This window comes from Lipotes vexillifer, unplaced genomic scaffold (assembly GCF_000442215.2).
Source record: "Lipotes vexillifer unplaced genomic scaffold, Lipotes_vexillifer_v1.1 scaffold69, whole genome shotgun sequence".
Lineage (NCBI taxonomy): Eukaryota > Metazoa > Chordata > Mammalia > Artiodactyla > Lipotidae > Lipotes > Lipotes vexillifer.
In genome coordinates this window covers 3337109-3357809 of record NW_006790942.1, presented here as the reverse complement: position 1 = coordinate 3357809, position 20701 = coordinate 3337109, and the positions used below count along the sequence as shown (strand labels likewise).

Genomic DNA, 20701 nt, shown 5'->3' with positions numbered 1-20701 from the left:
ACTGGGGACCACTTCTGCTCCTTTCGTGGACCAGGGCTGAATCGTGGAATCCTGGCTTTAAGCTCCTTGCCCTACCCCCTCTGCACTGGCTCTGAGAGAAAACCCTTCTGTCCTGTGCTTAGCAGTCACTGCTCAGGGCTTTGCTTACTTTTTATTTGGTTTTGCTTTTCAGGTGCTTTGTCCTTTTCCTTACTTTCTGTGAGCCCAGTGTTGCAAAAACTTTTAGACTTATGCAAAATCTGTTCTTCTGTCTTGGGAAGGCCCCCAGATGATCTGATCTGCCACACTGCCAAAGGCTCTCTCTCCATTTAGTTTTGGGGGGGTAAACAGTGTATCGCCAAGAATTTGATATGTAGCGAACTTGTCCTAATTATATGATGATGATAGAAAAAACTCTCTCCCATAGGCAAAGTTTACAATGTAAATTCTATGTCCTTTTCCTATCTTTAAGATGGATTATAAGTGACCCAGCAGAGAAACATCAGTGAAAAGCTGAAGACCAGAGAGTTCCCTAGGATTCCGGGCTTTCATTGCCATGGCCCGGGTTCAATCCCTGGGTGGGGAACTGAGATCCCATAAGCCACGCCGCACGGCCAAAAAAAATAAAAAAGCTGAAGACCAGACAAAATGGGTCATAGAAAGCGAGTAGTCAGCTGAGCCAGCAGTGACACACAGACAGATAAACAGTCATTTCAAGTTTAGTTTCAAAGTTAGATTCAGTGTGTATAGATGAATCCTATGTAAGTACAACTGTGTGGAAATGCATAGATAGTTCCTTTGAGGATACGTGAAAAAACTGTTGATGGTTTATATTTGGAGATTGGGACAAGGTCTGGAGTAAGAGGACAACTGAGCTTTTATTGTAAAACTTTTGTATTGTCTGATTTCTGTTTTTTATAACAGGTGTTTCAAGCTTTTCATCATGAAAAGAGTATTCTATATGAAAACAAATCTCTATCATAACCAGTAAAATTAGTTTTGAAAGAAATATATATATATATACATGTTTTTTGGCTATGCAGCTTGTGGGATCTCAGTTACCCCACCAGGGATTGAACCCGGGCCACAGCAGTGAAAGCCCAGAATCCTAACCACTGAACCACCAGGGAACTCCCTGAAAGAAATATTTTAAAAGATGCTTATAAGATAATTTAAAAATAGTAACTTAAAACAATCTACATAAAAATACCGGATTCTTTTTAGATAGGTTAATTAAATTGGCAAGGCTTAGTAAAGAATGCTAAATTTAAAAAAAAAAGAATGCTAAGTTATGTTCCTTAAATGTGGGGATTCAAAATATATCTTCTTACTCCTTTTAATTTAAGAAATACATATAAAAGAATGACTGAAAAACTTAAGGGTAATCAGTAGTACCCTTTAAAAAGAGAGAGAGGGCTTCCCTGGTGGCGCAGTGGTTGAGAGTCCGCCTGCCGATGCAGGGGACACGGGTTCGTGCCCCGGTCCGGGAACATCCCACATGCCGCGGAGTGGCTGGGCCCGTGAGCCATGGCCGTTGAGCCTGCGCGTCCGGAACCTGTGCTCCTGTGCTCCGCAACGGGAGAGGCCACAACAGTGAGAGGCCCGCGTACCACAAAAAAAATAAAAATAAAAAAATAAAATAAAAATAAAAAGAGAGAGAGAGGGAGAAAACCTATCTTTTCCATAGTACCAAAGAACCTAGAAGAAAAGAAAGCACAGTTCATACAGTAAAAAAAAAGGAAATAATGAGGCGGTATTGTAAGTAGACAGTCAACAAACATTCTAGAAGATTAAACATATCCATAATCATCAAGACAACTGACCCAATGTAATTGGATTTTAATTCCCAGTTGAGTGACAGAAACTCAAACTGGGCAAAAATCCAACATAATGCTATTTTCGGGAAGCATACAAAATACTACCAAAAATTATAAACAAATAGACAGGCAAAGATATGTGAGGGAAATGCAGATGAATAAGATTAATATCTAAATAGAAATGGAAGCAAAAGGCATCAAATTGGATAAACAGTCATTTTATATTATTGGATATGACTGAGAACAAATAATGGCCGATATACATGGAATCGTTCCCTCTTGCCTGGCTCTGGTCTCAGTGCTTTACTGGTTACTCAGTGCTCACGACAACCCTTCTTTGGCTGAGTCACAATACACTGTTATTATCCCCATTTTATACACAGGGAAACTGAGGCAGAATGTGGCTGCTAAGTGCCCAAGGTCATACAGGCAGGATGGACAGAGCCAGGACCAGATGAGGGCTTTCTGGTTCCAGACAGTACTCAAAGCCTCAAGCCTTGGTTCAGAATACAGTATACTGAACTATATAAGATAAAAGCTGTTTTTAACAGACTCATGAACTGTAGAAGATTTTAATATGCATCCTAGACTTTGAAATATCTGGGTAAAAATAAATAAAATAAAGAATGAAGGAAAATATTTTAAGTAAACTTTTAGGTTACTTGTTTTTTTCCCCCCTCAAAAATAAATAATTTAAGACAAGACCTATTTGAACAATGCTTTTAGGCTATTTGTCTATTGCCTGCAGTTATATTGGCATAACACAAAGAAAAGGAATAAGAATAGGTAAGTGGAAGTAAATCCATAGATAATACAGGAAGGAAAAAAGACAATTTTAAAATTTGGCATTATGGAAAGTAATTTGTGTGTTTTTCCAACTTTTTTCTCAAAATACTTAAAAAATAATACATTTACTAAAGTATATTTATAGTTAAGAAAAAAAATGGACCTTTAAAATTTTCCTGAAACCCTAACTTGTGTATTTCATTATGTTCTTTTATTTAAAAAAGTAAATCACATAAAAATAAAATGACATCATATGCTTTGCCAAGAAGCATCAATTTCTATTTGTGATTAACAGGCATTAGATTAACAGTGGAACTGATTTTTCTCCCTGTCACACAATGAATTAAAAGGAATTCTGCAGGGACTTCCCTGGTGGTCCAGTGGTTAAGACTCTCAGCTCCCAGTGCAGGGGGCCTGGGTTCAATCCCTGGTTGGGGAACTAAGATCTTGCATGCCTCACGGCATGGCCACAAAATAAATAACTAAATAAATAACTTTAAAAAAAAAAGAATTCTGCAGTGAAAATGTGATGCAACATTATGATTTGATATTATTAAATTGCAGTTAGAGAAACTGTGTGTTCTATTGAAACAAAAATGCAAAAAAAGAAAAATCTGGTTGAGAATCTACGAGAGGATGGATGTTCACTAAAATTATTTTGATCATCATTTCATGCCGTATACAAGTCAAATCATTATGCTGTTCTCCTTAGGCTTACACGGTGCTGAATGTCAATTATATCTCAATAAAACTGGAAGGAAAAAATAATAAGGTTGGCATTTCTGTCGATTTAGTGAGCTAAACACTATGAGATTTTACCTTTCTTCACAGATGGGAAGGTCCTCTGTTCTGAGTTCATAGGAAGCACTCCTGAGTCTCTGTTCCTCTTGGTTTCTAACAGTGAGACTGCAAGAAATAAGACAAACACGTGTTAGTTGAGATCATTCTGTATCAAGGAAAGATTTTTTACAAATATTTCAGAGAACTCCAGCTTACCAATTAGAATTAGTTTCTTTTCTTGATAAAAGTGACAATTCTTTGTTTTCTTAAGAAAACCAAAAGTATGACAATAAACTATTAGCAAAATTAATTCTATTTATAATACTATGGTCTACACTCATTGAGAGAGCTTAGAACAATATTTAGAACAATAATTCTTTTCACAAAACATGTCCATTAGAAAGTAGTAAAAAGATCAGATTTTCAGGAATGTTTTTGGTTTTCATTTTGTTTCCTGAACCTTGAAAAAAGGTATACATTCTCCAGACTTTGTTTCCCAGTAAAAATGGAGATTTTATGTATTTACAGGCACACATATGAAATTATGAAAGAAAGCCAGGAAAGTGTACAATCAAAATCTCTATTGTATCTTTCAAGAGAGTTTGTTTCCTTATACACGTTTTGTACCTTCATTTGTAAATTTATTCCAGGTATTTCTGTTGTTATAGTAAATGGAATTTTCACTTCCATCTCATCTTCTAACTTGTTTGTACGTTTGAAGGTAATTTCTTAATAGCTTTACTGAACCATCATTTTTACATCATAAAGTTGCCTCTTTAAAGTGTACAACTCAGTGGTTTTTAGCATAATCATAAGGTTGTATGACCCTCACTACTATCTAATTTCACATTTTCATCACCCCGAAAAGAAGCCCCAGACCTGTTGGCAGCCACTGCTCATGACACACTACCTCTGACCTACATCAGCCCTCAACATACACTAATCTGCTTCCTGTCTCTAGAGCTATGTGTATCCTTTTTCATTGAATGAAAGATTCTTTAAACTTTACAGTACTTTACAATTTTCAGAAGTTTCACACACATGATTTCATACAATCCCATAGTAACCCTTTTCTTCGCCACCCCTCTATGGCTGCTTCCCCTTTCCTCTCCCCAGTGGTAACCACTAGTGTGTTCTCTAAGACATGTCTATTCTGGATCACACCATATGTGGTCCTTGGTGGCTGGCTTCTTTCACTTGGCATACTGGTTTAAGGTTCATTCATGTTGTAGCATGTTTCACTACGTTATTCCTTTTTGTGCCTGAATAATATTCCATTGCCTGTATATATCACAATTTGTTATCCATTCATCGGCTGATGAACAGTTAGGTTGTTTGCACATCGGGCCTATTTGTAAATAATTCCACTATGAACAGTCATGTACAAGTTTTTGTGTGGCTGTCTGTTTTTATTTCTCCTGTGTAGATACCCAGGAGTGGAAATGCTGTCATGTCATAACTCTATTGTTAACATTTTGAGGAAGGTCCAAACTGTTCTCCAAAGCAGCTGCACCATCTCACACGCCCACCAGCAATGTTGGAGGAAGCCAATTCCTCCACACCCTTGCCAACACTTACTGTTGTCTGTCTTTCTTATTCTAGCCATTTAGGTGGTTATGAAGTGGTATCACATTGTGCTTTTGATTTGCATTTTGCTAATGACTCATGACATTTGAGCATCTTTACAAGTATTTATCAGCTAGTTGTACATCCTCTTTGGAGACATATCTATTCAGATCCTTCACCCATTTTTAAATTGGTTTGTCTTTTTATTTTTGAATTGTAAGAGTTCTTTACATTCTGAAAGCTATTATTTTTTGTTAATTTGATTTCTCTCATTTGTGTTTGTGTCAGCTTAGCAACAATTCCCCTGGCATTCTCAAGGGAATTCTCTTATCATCAGCAAACAGGGAGCTTTTTCTCTTCTTTCCCAATTCTTAGGCCTCCAGTTGTTTTTTCTTATCTGATCCCTAAAGCACAGTGTTGAATAGTAGGGAAGATCCTGGACAGCCTTGCCTTGTTCTTTTTTAAAATAATTAATTAATTTATTTATTTTTGGCTGCGTTGGGTCTTCGTTGCTGCGCATGGGCTTTCTCTAGTTGCAGCGAGCGGGGGCTACTCTTCGTTGCAGTGCGTGGGCTTCTCATTGCGGTGGCTTCTCTTGTTGCGGAGCATAGGCTCTAGGTGCGCGGGCTTCAGTGGTTGGGACACATGGGTTTAGTTGCTCTGCGGCATGTGGGATTTTCCCAGACCAGGGCTCGAACCCGTGTCCCCTGACTTGGCAGGTGGATTCTTAACCACTGCGCCACCAGGGAAGTCCCCCTTGCCTTGTTCTTGATTTTAGAAGGAATGCTTTTAGTTTCCCATTAATATCAAAATGGATTTTTATCATTGATTAGTTGAGTTTGCTTTATCTTACTATTGCGTCTGTACTGTCTTTTCTATTCTTTTATTATGCCTTTCCTTAACATTCTTTACACCATTTTATAAAAGTCTTTTATTCTATTTTCAGGCATTTATGAATTTTCAGTAATTGTGTTTTTGTGTGTAGTTCTATTTTTCTTTAAGTGCAGTCATTAGACATGCAGGAACTCCTTTTTTCTTGTTGCTTTCACGATGCCAGGGCTAACAGTTTCAGTAAATGATGGTTTCTTAAAAACAAAAACGAATTTGAAAGGCATCTGGGTGGTACTCTCTCTGCAGGAGTATTAATACTGCCCAATGTCTTAGACTTCTTTCGTAAGAGAAAACAGTACTACACAGTGGGTATGAAAAAGCAAAGAGGAAAAGGAAGGATGAATTTGACACAAGATCCTTAAAAGAACTGTAAGTTGTATTATGAATAAATAATGCAATATGTATTTAAGCTTTGGCATTTTTTCCATGTCTCATTTTTTTAAAAGTAGGAATATTTCTTAGGAGACAATGTGTTCTTGAAAAACAGTAATATATTTTGTGTCGACTTTTTGAACCTGAATTTATTTTTATTGTTAAAGTAGAATAAGAAAATGTTGATAGAAGCCAAAATAGTTGCTCACCACTTTGAAGAAATATTCAGTGAAAGAAGACCCCTGCTTAGGTCTCTTTTGGTAAAGTTTAGAGTTGTTATAAAGAGGAAAAAATTATTCAGTCTTCTAGAAAGGAAAACGAAAATTTTATTTTCAAGAGATCAAGACTCTGCATGACTTCTTTTATAAAATGAAACGCCTGAAGGCCAGAAAGCAGGATTGTGAGACAGATAATACAAGGGCTTATAAAACTAATTGCCATTTACCTTTCTTAAAAATGGACTCTTGTAAACGAATTAAAAAAATCGCTCTGAAAAAAAAAAAATGGACTCACTGTGTACTCTCAACATGGATAAATCTCAAAAGCATGTTGTGAAAAAAATCAAGGAAATCAAATATTGGAACAGCTGAAGTTTTCCACGCACTTTTTTCCCAACCTATTTCCCCCTTTCTTCTCCTGAGATAACCAGCACACTTATTTTTTTGTTTTTTATCATTACCATTCACAGTTACCCTACCCTCTCTAAAAATGTATAAATAAATAAATAAAAATATATAGATATGCACATATTTCCAAACTTTGTAAATATGCTTTGCTTTACAAGTTGCTTTTTCTCCTTTTTCTCCTTTAAAACACATGCATTTAAAAGCCGGATGGTGTCACATTACGTAACTACACCACAAAGCATCTATCCAGATATTTTCAGTTTTTCTCAATCAGATTAATGCTGCTTTGACCCCTCTCACAGGATGAATCATGATGCAATGAATGTTCACGTACAAGTCTTTGGATGAAATGTGTTTTTAGTTTTCCTGCTATAGCATATTTTAATATTTTAATGTGGCCAAATTTATGAATCTCTTCCTTTTACGGATTTTCCTTTTTCTTTTTAAAAGTAATTCTTCCCAACACCAAAGATCATAAAGATATCATCTTGTGTCTTCCTCTTGGATATTCACGTTTAGGCTTTTAAGCCATCTGGCTTAAATATAGGAATATAAATCTGTTTCTGTGGATTTGGATACCAGGTAGGGTGACCAACCTTCCCAGTTTGTCTGGGGCTCATGGGTTTGCTGGGACATAGGACTTTCAATGCTGAAACCAACCAGGCAACTGGGATGAGCTGGTCACCTAATGCCAGGAATCTGGGTATTTATAGAATAGCTCATTCTTTCTTTTGCTAAAGCCACCTTTGCTATATGCTGATAAAGTTTTCAGTATTTTTTTTTTAACTTTTAAAAATTTTTAATTGTTTTTGGCTGCGGGCTTTCTCTAGTTGTGGTGAGCAGGGGCTACTATTTGTTGCGGTGCGTGGGCTTCTCTTGTTGCAGAGCATGGGCTCTAGGCACGTGGGCTTCTGTAGTTGTGGCACGTGGGCTCTAGAGCACAGGCTCAGTAGTTGTAGCACACGGGCTTCAGTAGTTGTGGCATGCGGGCTTCAGTAGTTGTGGCTTGCGGGCTCTAGAGTGCAGGCTCAGTTGTTGTAGCATGTGGGCTCAGTAGTTGTGGCTCGTGGGCTCTGGAGCACAGGCTCAGTAGTTGTGGCACATGGGCTTAGTTGCTCCATAGCATGTGGGACCTTCCCAGACCGGGGCTTGAACCCGTGTCCCCTGCACTGGCAGGCGGATTCTTAACCACTGCGCCACCAGGGAAGCCCCAGTAATTCTCTTATTGCCTTCCCTTGATGTGGAAAAATCGATGTTCCATTTCTGACTAAGCATAAATACCATTAATTTTGAAAGAAAATGTTCTTATAGTTTTTTCCTAAGAAAGACTGAGGTATTTGATTTGTTGATTGTTAACATGAGGTTATTTGTTTATGGTTCTGGATTTACACTTTCTAACACAAAATTAAATACCAAGTTTTATAGCTGTGTTTGCTTCTTTTGTACTCATCAGTGTTACTTGTTTCCCATGACTGCCCTCTGGGTTCACTTTTTACCCTTTTTACCCTTGAATACCTCCTTAGTTCTTTAGGGAGGGTCTGAAGGCAGTTACCTCTCTTGGCCTTTGTATGTCTAAAAATGACTTATTTTACCTATACTCCTGAGTTATAGTTTGACTAAGTTTTCTGTTACTTTGCTCCTGTACTTTGAAGACATTGCTCTCTTGTCTTTTGTAGACCCACATACCACGTGCTACACAGGTGCTGGCTGTGATGAGGATGTCCAGGTACAGATTTATCTTTTATTCGCCCTGGTCGACGTTAGTAGGAGGAGGCTGCTCTGGGACCCATCACCACCTGTCGCCCATACACCATCAGTCCCAGACATTGTTCAGGCCATGGTCCCCGCCTCCTGTGCCATCCCAAGCCACCAGAGCAGGGAAGGGGGGGATGGGGTAAATGCCAGGCGGCATCCCTGCTGCACAGAGACACCTTTGCACACCTCTCAGGCATCATCTCACTGAGCCTGATGAGCAGAGTGTAAAGGGTGGAAGACGGGCCTCAGTGCAGTCTCTTCACCCCCTGGTAGGTCCCCTCCCCGAATAGCGGGGGTCCTGGACACCTCGGTGCGTCAGGGGTGCCAATGCTCCCTTTCCTCCAGTCTCCTGCCGCGTCCTCTAGACCCCTTGTCAGGGCTGAAGGCTCACTTTAAACTCCGGGCTGCTAGGCTCTGGTCAGCCACTCTCCCCCATATTCCCACTTGAGTCTGGGGTTCCGTCCCGAATGGACAGACCTCCCAGCATCAGGGTAACCTCCATCCTCAGAGGCACCGGCCTGGAACTTTATGGAAATTAACACCAGCCCGAGGCAAGCAGGAACAGCCCAAACCATCCTGGACTTTTCACCTTCAGCCTCCCGCCTGGCCACCCCCACTTCCCTGATCAATCCCAGTTTTGCTTCTCCACGGCGTAGTGAGGTCTGGTCTTAACTGAATTGCAATAATTGAATTGCCTAAAGCTATGCACACATTTGGCTGTCACGAAGCACGCTTCATACCCAAGATTTCAGAAATGCAACCTAATGTTCCTGTGATTTCTGGGTGTAAATCAGCCCCGTTTCTCCAGACCTGCAACAGTGACTCAAACGCTCAAGTTGTATCTCTTTTTTTAAAGCAACGATTGTGTATCTTCCACTACTAGTAAGTAAGCCTATATTTTTAGATTTTCCTCTCTCTGTCAAGCTTAGTTTTTGACATTTTTCTTTATTAAAAAACAATAGTAATAAAACAGAAGCAGCAGAATATAAAATGCAGGCTCATTCTCCTTCATAACCCTAGACTTAAAGACCCAGATTAAATTCTAAGTCCTCCATGAAGCCTTTGTTACCAACTGGAGGGCCTTGAGTTCACTCCTTTCTGCCCAGATATTAATATTCAATCGTCAGCTGCCTTAGGTTGCTCTTTAGATATTTGATACACATTAGTTAGCCTGATTTCAGGGATTTGCATATGTCTCTCCAGAGCTAGGATGCAGCCTCCTCTTGGGTTTGTTTGTTTGTTTGTTTTTGTTGTCCTTTACAGAACCCACATCAGAGGCAGGCATACAGCAGTTGCTTAAAAGCACTTACTGCGTTCAACAGAAACTGGGACCATTCAGGGTACCGTTTTCCTACCAGGAGCGCGATCATGAAAAGCCGCAAACCTTACCAAGAACAGCTACAACAGCAGCACCAGCAGAAGCAGCAAGCGTTGGGCCCCCGGTTCCCCACTCCGCGCGGGCCTGGGGCGGAGGCTGCGGGCCCCTGGGCGGCGCACACCTGCCGCTTTCGCATCTCCACGCGTTCTGATCCCATCGGCTGCAACAGGGAAAGTAAAAGGGGGGCGGGGGCAGACTTAGCACCACATAAGCTGGAGATTCCGATTCCGCTGTCGTTTGGATCATTGAGAAGATGCAGCGTGACTCTCTCCAGATCATTTCTGCTAATTCTGGTAAAATTTAGTGCTTACAATCCGTTAATTGACCAAACATTTAAAATTTAGTGCTTACAATCCGTTCATTGACCAAACATTTATTCACTGTGATAAATTCTAGGAGTGAAACGACGAATGGGGGCTCCCTGTGCTAAGGCGCTCACATTTGGGTCAAGGAGACAGACACTGGCATCACATCCCTCAGACATCGTGGTGAGGACCTACCACAGGTGCGTTTCAGAGCTCGAGTCCCCCCCCCCCACCTCGGCCCCCCCTGGCCCATCGTGAGGACGGGGACAGTTACAGGGGCAGCTGGATCGCAGCTGCAAAGCCCTTGGAACCGCGCCAGTGCGCAGTCCTGCTCAGGGGTGCCCAGGACGCGAGCCCGGCTCAGGACAGTGACCCACACCCATCCTGCCACCTGCAGGGACGATGCCCTGGCCTTCCTCCCTGGGCATTGCGTGGTCGGAAACCCCTTCATCCCTCGCCTTGCCTGAGAACTACAGGAATGGTTGAAGGAGAGAAATATAAACGCAGCATAGGAAACAAGAAATTGCTGTGTCCGTTTTAATTTTTGATACAATGGTTTGAGTTGTTGGTAGGGTAAAAAAAAAAAAAAAAGTCCAATCTGTGTTAAAGAACCTTAAATAGATCCTTGGAATCCAATTCGGAATTTGATATTCTATTCCAACATTAGATTCATCTATCCCTACTATTACTTATCCTTATATGCTGTTGGACTTTGTTTTAATTATCATAATTTTATTGTATGTTTTCATATTGGGTAAGTTAAATTCTCTTCATGAATTAAAACCAGGGAGTTCCCTGGTGGTGTAGTGGTTAGGATTCTGGGCTTTCACTGCTGTAGCCCAGGTTCAATTCCTGGCCGGGGAACTGTAGATCCCACAAGCTGCCATGGCACAGCCAGGGGAAAAAAAAAAAAAAAAAGGTTATGAATTAAAACCAAAAAACCTTTTTGGCTGTTCTTGCCTGTTTGTGTTCCACTGGAATTTTGGAATCAGCTCATCAATACCATGTGGGAATCTGATTAGGACCACACTGGATTTACAAGAAATATTTGTGAGAAATGGCATCTGTTTCAGTACCTATCAGGGATGACTGTAATATGGAAGAACCATTGTTCTATTACAAGTTCATCACTAAAGGGATGTTGCCTATAAGCTTAAATGATACATTAACAGCCCATCTCTGAGAACCCTGCCTCCCAGGTAATGAGCATTAAGCTAAAATACCCTTGTTTAGCTCACAAGAAACATCCTGACCAGGTCCACCTGTGGATGGCTGCAGGAAAAAAGAAACTCACACAGCCCCGTCCAGAGGCGGGCTAGAACCAGGAAGTGCTCGACTTTACTCCCTCCCCTTTGAGTATAAAAGAAGCCTGAACTCTAATTTGCGGAAGACGGTTCTTTGAGACCTTAGTCCACCAACTTCTTGGTCTGCTGGCTCTCCAAAGTTGTTCCCTGCCTCAACAGCCCGTCTCTTGATTTATTGGCCTGTCCTGCGGTGAGGACAGGAGCTTGGACGGTAACTACTACTCAGGATTGGCCCTTGTCTTTTAATCATCCTGGGATGTAAGTTCCAAGACAGAACGAGAGACCCATCAGAGGGATTTACTGTCCCTTCCTCCACAGCCAGAACAATGCTTACAACACCGTCCACAGCGCCCAGCCTGGGTGGTCCAGCCTCCTGAGTGGACCCCTTTGAATGTCCCTGGGGGAGAAGCTGGGTGCCTCTGGCATCACGTTCTCACCGCATCCGTGGCATTTCAGTGGAGCCAGAGACTGACAATGGTTTCACTTCATTCAGGACACGGAGAGGCAAGGCCACGCCAGCACAGTCTCCAAACAAAGATGCTTTCAGCCAAAGATGCTCCGGGTAACTTATTTTCTCAAAGATACTGATGCACCTTGCCTCATTAAAAACAAAATCCCCATTGCTTCTCAAAAGAAGGAAGGATTGTGACGTGGTCATGTCAGTGGGTTTCAACGTCTTTGCGAGACTGGGTCTCCGCAGTCGGTCATGAAATAGCTATTCATTTAAACCCTGTCTTATGTACAGTTCAAGAGTTGTCCTCAAACAGGTTCTGCATATTTTTGATAGGTTTTTTTTTCCTGAATATTTTAGAGGTCAATTTTTGCTGCTGTTGTAAATACCTCCCCCTGCCCCATGTTTCTAAATAGTTACTTCAGAGTCTAGGAAGGCTAATGACACTCTATCTGACCTATTGACTTCTCTTAGTTTTACAAGTCTTCCTGTTAATTCTCTTGTTAGAATCTCTTGTTTCCTAGTTAGATACTATCTATAAATAATCACACTTTACTTTCTGTCCCTTTCCAAGGTATATACCTCTTTCCTCTCCTTGGTCTTACTTCACTGGCCAGGAAGTTCAGTAAATATTGAAAAGTAGAAATACTGTCAGGCACTTTTGTTTTCTTCATGACTTTAATGAGAAGACTGACAGTATTTTCCCTGTATGTGTGCTGTGTGTCGGAGGTTTCTGGGAGAAGATAACTTTACCAAGTTAAGCAAGTTTTCTTATATTGCTTTTACATAGTATAAAATAAGTTGTGCCAGCCTATCTTAATAGTTAACATATTTTATTTGTTCGTACACACCTATTTCTTTGTAAATACAGTTGTCCCTCAGCACCCATGGGGGACTGGTTCCAGGACCCCCAGGATACCAAAGTTCACAGATGCTCAAGTCCCTTACATAAAATGATGTGGTATTTGCACATAACCTGTGCACATCCTCCTGGACACTTTAAATTATCTCTAGATTACTTGTAATACCTAATACAATGTAAAGGCCATGTGAATAGTTGCCAGTGCAAGGCAAAATTCAAGTTTTGATTTTTGGAACTTTCTCAGTATTTTTGATCTGAGGTTGGTTGAATCCACGGATGCAGAACCTGGGGATAAAGAGTGCCAGTTTACCTGGAAGAATCTTGATTTAGTGAGTAAACTCTTAGAGAACATCACAGGGTTGCTCATGACTGAATATAGCCTTCAGAAAGCAGAGGCAAATCTCATCAAATTCTGTTCTTATACACTTTTTTTTTTTGTGGTACTTGGGCCTCTCACTGTTGTGGCCACTCCCGTTGCGGAGCACAGGCTCCAGACGCGCAGGATCAGCGGCCACGGCTCACGGGCCCAGCCTCTCCACAGCATGTGGGATTTTCCCGGACCAGGGCACGAATCCGTGTCCCCTGCATCAGCAGGCGGACTCTCAACCACTGCACCACCAGGGAAGCCCTGTTCTTGTACACTTTTGAAAACAGCTTTATTGAGGTCTAACAGACATGCAATAAATGGCACATGTTTATTGATGTTTTGACATGTATATACTTGTGACACCACGACCACAGTCAAAACCACATCATCAAGCTCAAAAGTTTCTTCACATCACTTGGGATCCCTCCCTCTTGTATCTGCCAGCCCCAGACAGTCACTGATCTGCTTTCTCTTACTATATATTAATTTGCATTGACTAGAATTTTATATAAATGGAATCATACGACATCTACTCTTTTTTATCTGGCTTTCTTCATTCAGCAGTTATTTTGTGATTGTTGTATTGTTCATTCCTTTGTATTTCTGAGCAGTATTCCATTGTATAGTTGTGCCACAATTTCCTTATCCACTCACGTACTGATGGACTTATACCTTTTTGATAGTTGCTGGAAAGATTATATATATATCTCATTGTCTTCTTTTGAATGTGAAAGTCTTTCATCAGACAAAATGAGAGGTGTATGTTGCTGAGACTGTGTTAAAAGGTACTGCACTGTTTACAGTTGTAACGTGTTTCTCCAGTGTGTTCTTCCACATTGACTAATGCTTGCTGGTTATGTTCTTTTGGCATTTGTATTGGATTAGTCCTGGGATGTTAACCATTTTCCTAATTTATAATCCCTCATTTCTTTTCTCAGTGTTCCATGTCTCAGTTCATCTTTGTAGAGTCTCAACTTGGTGTCAGAATCTATTTAATTTTTCCTCTGAAGATAATTACAGTTTCTTGTATGGTTTCTTGGAATTCTTATACGTGGTTCAGTAATTCTGACAACTTAAATCATTTAAAGCTTTAAATACACAAGTACACAGAGATATATGCCATTCCTATAAAATTTACAAACAAGCTATCATCTCTCAGTTCCTCAAAATTCTAAATTAATAGGCATGGTTTTCACTCAGTCACTAGCTGTTGGAACGTTTAGTGGCGGGAGTGGTCATGATACCCAGGCCCTGCTGAGCAGTGGTGAAATGTGACAGCCTGAGAGGAAGCTAAAAATGTTAATAAAACATGAATATAAAGATAAGCAAAATGTTGATAATTGTTGACGTTGTGTCATTGACCACATGGCCTTTGCTATACTAGCCTCACTACATTTATGTATGTTTGAAAATTTTCCTTAATGAAGTTTCCAAAATGTCAAATTCTATCGCATTAAAAAAAAGATCTTTTGAGATGATCATATGAATTTCCTCCTTTGAATAGTTAATGAAATGAATCACATTAATGCATTTCTTTTTTTTTTTTTTTTTTTTGGCCACGCTGGGTGGCGTGTGGGATCTTAGTTCCCTGACCAGGCATCGAACCTAAGCCCCCTGCAGTGGAAGCACAGAGACCTGACCACTGGACCACCAGGGGAGTCCCAAATACTTTTTTTCTTTTTAATTAAATTAAATTAATTAATTATTAATTTGGCTGCATTGGGTCTCTGTTGCTGCGCGCAGGCTTTCTCTAGTTGCAGTGAGCGGGGGCTACTCTTTGTTGCGGTGCGCGGGCTTCTCATTGCGGTGGCTTCTCTTGTTGTGGAGCATGGGCTCTAGGTGCGCGGGCTCAGTAGTTGTGGCTCGCAGGCTCTAGAGCGTAGGCTCAGTAGTTGTGGCGCACGGGCTTAGTTGCTTTGTGGCATGTGGGATCTTCCTGGACCAGGGCTGTAACCCGTGACCCCTGTGTTGGCAGGCAGATTGTTAACCACTGTGCCACCAGGGAAGCCCCCCAAATGCATTTCTCTTTTTTCTTTTTTTTTTCCAAATGCATTTCTTAAGGTTGAATCACACTTACCTTACTAAGTAAACTCTTGTTGGGTCTAAAAGATGATTATTCTTTTATTATACTGCTGAAATTGATTTGGTAATATTTTTTAGGGATTTTTAAAATCTATTTATCTTTGTTTTTTTCTAAGAGAATTATTTTTTCCCTGAAGATATGTAGAATCTGCCGATAAAATTACTAGAACCTTTCAGGCGTGGCTTGCTGATGATGTTTTCAATTTATTCTTTGATTTCTGTTCTTTTCATAGTTTCTTCCCGGCTTTGAGTCAATATGGTATTCTTCATTTCCTGAAAAAAATCCATCCCTTTCATCTAGTTTTCAAATTTACTGGAACTTTTCATTATTAGTCATCTTAATTGTCAGATCGAGATGCTTTAAATTACAGCAGGCTTGTTCAAAATGCAAATAGGTTGTTGCTTATGGGAGAGTTGCATATTTAGTGTCACTAAATATTTGTAGAGAATTAATTTATTTTAACATCTTTACTGGAGTATAATTGCTTTACAGTGGTGTGTTAGTTTCTGCTTTATAACAAAGTGAATCAGTTATACATATACATATATATGTCTGAATTTTTAAAATGTCATAGCTAATTAATATGAAGACTAACAACATATATTAAATGAATGCTACCTATTTACAAGATTTAAAAAATATGCCATTGTCAATTATGTTAGTTCAGTTCATCCTTTCAGGCACTGATATGTGGTCTGATTAGCCAAACTAGCTTGCATCTTTTTCTTCACCTCCATCATATGTGTGGGAGAACTCCACACACATTTCATTTCCATTTGCTTTTTCTAAGAAACATGGAATCAGTGCTCCTTTGATATTGCTATTCTATTCTTCCCCTGGTGTGTGTCTGGCACAGACTGCTGGCCGTCATTTCAGTGTCTGTTGGGATGACCCAAGCATGCCACATACATGAGGCCCCAGTAACTGGCTGCCTTTGCTTGAGGATCCCGAGGCTCAAAAGTTAGATGAATGTAAAACCAATGTCAGTGACCTCAGAAACATTTTCTATAATTTATGGCAGCCTGAGGAAATGGGAAAAACAGGTTGGCAGTTTATTAACTATTCGGATCTTAGCCAAGAGATAATCCTACTCAATCATTGCTTTTCCAGTCCTAGGAACCCAGCATTCAAGAGAATTCTTTCAAAGTTCAAGCAAAAGCCAAGGTAAATAAGGTAAATTCTTTTTTTTTTTGACTGCACTGGGTCTTCGTTGTGGTGTGGTGGCTTCTCATTGTGGTGGCTTCTCTTGTTGTGGAGCATGGGCTCTAGGCACGCGGGCTTCAGTAGTTGCGGTGCATGGGCTCAGTAGTTGTGGCTCACGGGCTGTAGAGCGCAGGCTCAGGAGTTGTGGCGCACGGGCTTAGCTGCTCCGTGTCCCCTGCATTGGCAGGTGCATTCTTAACCACTGCGCCACCCGGGAAGTTCCCCAAAAGGTAAATTCTTAATCTTGATCGCAATCTTCTGGTAATTTGGAGTTGAAAGCAGTAACTAGTTAGAAAAACTTTTAACCAGACCATGATTAGCTTAGAAAAGTTATTTCTTATTTTCTGGTAAGCTTGAACTTGGTAGTTGGATTCCATGAATAGCTATTTATTTTCATTATGGTTTCCAAATTCTAAAAATAGCCATTATTGAATTATGCATTGGGAATATGATGAAACATCAAGTATTGTGTGAAAAAAATCTCATCTCTTAGAAGGGCCTGAGACCTGAGTCCATGTTCCATGAGGTGTAGAATCATAGACAAGATCCTGATGAAGGAGGACCAAGAACCTTAAAGGACATACATTCAAAACCATCCTCAACGACCTTTAGAAACACAATCTTATCATCAGTAGGACATGATGGGCTCTGAAAGAGTTAAGCCAGAACATAAGGAAATTTGAGAGGAGAAATTCCTCTGTGTGTCCCGAGCTCTCTCTCTTTATAAAGACATCCTAATCCAGAATGACCTCATCTTCACTTGATTACATCTGCAAAAGCCCTTTTTCCAAATAAGGCCACATTTACAAGTACCGGGGTTAGGACTCTGTCTTAGCCCGTTCGGGCTGCCATAACAGAAGACCACAGACTCGGGGCTTATAAACAATAGATATTTACTTCTCACAGTTCTGGAGGCTGGAAGTCTGAGATCAGGGAGCCAGCAGGTCACAGTCTGGTGAGGGCACTCTTCCTGGTGGTTCAGAGCTGGCACCTTCCTGCTGTGTCCTCACAAGGTGAGGGGGACTAGGGATCTCTCTGGAGCCTCTTTTATGAGAGCATTCATCACACTCATGAGGGCTCCCAAGGGCTCCACCGACGAATACCATCATCTTTAGGGGTTAGGATTTCAACCTATGAATTTTGTTGCTGGGGGACACGAACATTCAGCCATATTAGACTTCAACATATTTGGGGGGGTATACAATTTAACCCATGACAATGTCTAACATAGTCAGGGGCTCCTGTGAAGCCATTTTAATGCTTCTTTCCAGAATGAATCATCCCCATTCGCGTCTTTAATCTAGAGCTGAGCTGATGAAACAAGGTGATACTTTACTAATGATGTTATATTAAAAGTCATTTTAAAAATGAAAATAACACACGCCCATGGTAGGAAAAACCAGACAATACTGAAGGATTTGCTATGAAAACTCCTAAAGGAAAACATCATTATCTGTTTTTTGTATGTCCTTCCAGATAGCTACACACATTTATACACTTTTAAGAAAATGGGAGCATAGTATACACACTACCCCGTGCCTCTCTTTTTCACCTGACAAAGCACTGAGGTCTACTGCCCACACCGGAGTGAATTAGGTTTCTCCAACTTAAGTGTCTCAGAAAAGACAAAGGCACAACCCAAATGCTTTGCTTCTCGAGTAATGATTTGTTTCTATTGTGTTTGGCTGTACCCAGACTATTTGTCCATTTATTCGAGAAATGAAAACAGAAGTAGAAAAGTGGAGTCTAATACCATCTTAAGGGATTCTCTTATCCCTTCTGTGGGTGAATGCAGTCATCACACTGAAGCAAGCACAGAAGGGCTGGAACCTCTGTGCTTAGAAGAGTGGATGGCAAGAAGAGGTTGGCTGAATGAATGAACACTTCAAAACAAAAACAGATGCTTTGTCTCACATCATACCTCACATAGAGTAGTGACTGCACTTCTGCTGTGCTAAAGAGCTTTACGGTACCACATACAGAGAAAGTCGTTCCATCAACATCCCACCTGAAAGGTCTGATTGGTTGAGCAGTATTCAAGGCTAATTAAGAGAATAATGCTCATATTTTTATGGGGTTTTACAGATTACAGGAGACTTTTATGGGTATCACCTAATTCCTTCCTTCCCACAGTTTCGTTAGCCAGGAAAGACAGTTATTAATTCCTCTTTTCAGTAAAGAAACCAAGGCTTCAAGAGGCTTAACTCACCCGCTGAGGTGACACAGATGACCTGTAGCCCAGGTCACCGAGCCCTCAGCCTATGCTCTTTCTTCGTACCAGCCTGTCAGTCCAAGGTACTCTTTCAGAAATCTGATAGCTCAGTGCGGACGCGTGCATTTTAAAATACACTAATGTGATAATAGTTCCAGTTATGATGCTTACTTTTACCTGAACATGATCTAATCTATTTAATTTTTAGGCCAAAGGAGCTATCCACAGACACATGGCTAGCTGATAGCATATGTGGGATTAGAATTCACAAACACACACAGAGTGCATATGTGGGATTAGAATTCACAAACACACACAGAGTCATTCTTTCTCTCCAATGCATTATGCTGTTTCCCTTGAGACTGCACATATTTTTATTTTTTTATCTTTTACTTTAAAAAAAATTTAAACCATTTTTAAAAACAAGTATAGTTAATTTACAATGTTGTGTTAGTTTCAAGTGTACAGCAAAGTCATTCAGATATATATATATTTCAGATTCTTTTCCATTATAGGTATTACAAGATATTGACTAGAGCTCCCTGTGCTATACAGTAGGTCCTTGTTGGTTATCTATTTTATATATAGTAGTGTGTATATGTTGATCCCAATCTCCTAATTTATCTCACCCTGGTAACCAGAAGTTTGTTTTCCATGTCCGTGAGTCTATTTCTATTTTGTAAATAAGTTCATTTGTATCACTTTTTTTTAGATTCCACATATAAGTGATATCATATGATATTTGTCTAACTTACTCCACTTAATATATTTTTAGAAACGCTGACATGCACTTAGGTCTTTAGACATTCCAATCAGTTTGTTCATTTCTTTTGGCCCAAAATGCAGAAACCATTTGCAAATGAAATTGCAGATATAAGATTTCATCAAAGGCAAAATATTAATTTAAACCTGAGCTTGAAAATAATAAAACTATTTTTTAAAAAACAAACAAAAATCCCCAACAAAACATGAATACACGCTGGTGAACATTCAGCTAGGCTTCTATCCGGAACACAGAGGTACACAGAGAAATCACAGCTCCTCTGACCTTTCCAATCGTCTTCCCACCCCCAGAAATAACCAGCTTTAAGGTTTGATGTGATTCTTTCCAGGACCACTTCTATGAAATTAAGAACGTGTAATTAACTTTAGTTTAAAACATAGTTTTAGTATGCTTACCTAAATGGCCTTGGATGCTATGTGTGACTCTGTGCCATATAGTTTTTACTTTAAAAATGTCTCAGAAATCTTCCTGGACAGTACACGTAGCTCTATCTCATTCATTCAATGGTTGGCTAGTATCTCATAGTTTAGATGCCTAAATGTATCATAATGTAACTACTGTTCCCCCCGGAGACCACAAAAAATTGGCAGATTTGATTATATAAAAATGCTAAACTTCAGAGCCATGAGCAAATATAAACAAGGCTGCCCCTGCCAAGTATGAGAAAGTTTAAGTATCAATAAGAATATTAACTGCAATGAACTGAAACATCATATGTGTGTACATCCGTGATTTCATAGTGATACTAAAACACTCACTGTTGCTTTTAGAAAATGTTAGGGAACCAACTGATTTTGAAAACTGGTAAATAAGGACAGAGAATCAAGTTTTGATTTTGCCTTTTCCTACACAAACATTACTTCCGGGTAATCCAAGAGTTGCTAAGAAGTCTCTCTTTAGAAAAGTTTACTATCTCATAAATGAAGGAGAATCTCCCTCCTGGACCTTAAGTATCCAACCTCCTCTCACAGCACTATGCTAGGGCGGTAATTTTACTTTATTTCTTCAGTCTCGCCCTATAAAGATCCCTCCTGATATATTTTGGAGCCTGTTCAAACTACCAGGTCTTTGTTGCTGCTCTGTATTAGGAACAAAGCTCCTTTCCTCCGGAGCCACATCTGTTCATTTTTCTTTTGCTGTTTTCTGAGCTTCCCTTGACTGGTACCAACAACGTGCATCA

At 40.1% G+C, this 20701-nt stretch overlaps 1 protein-coding gene across 1 annotated transcript in view; it reads right to left on the bottom strand.

Moving 5' to 3' along the window:
* Positions 1 to 20701, bottom strand: part of RGS20 (regulator of G protein signaling 20) — an 80748-nt gene that overhangs the window by 7722 nt on the left and 52325 nt on the right. Inside the window, 2 exon segments of the mRNA XM_007464023.1 lie at positions 3402 to 3488; positions 9962 to 10110. Coding sequence (XP_007464085.1) covers positions 3402 to 3488; positions 9962 to 10110 — 236 coding nt within the window.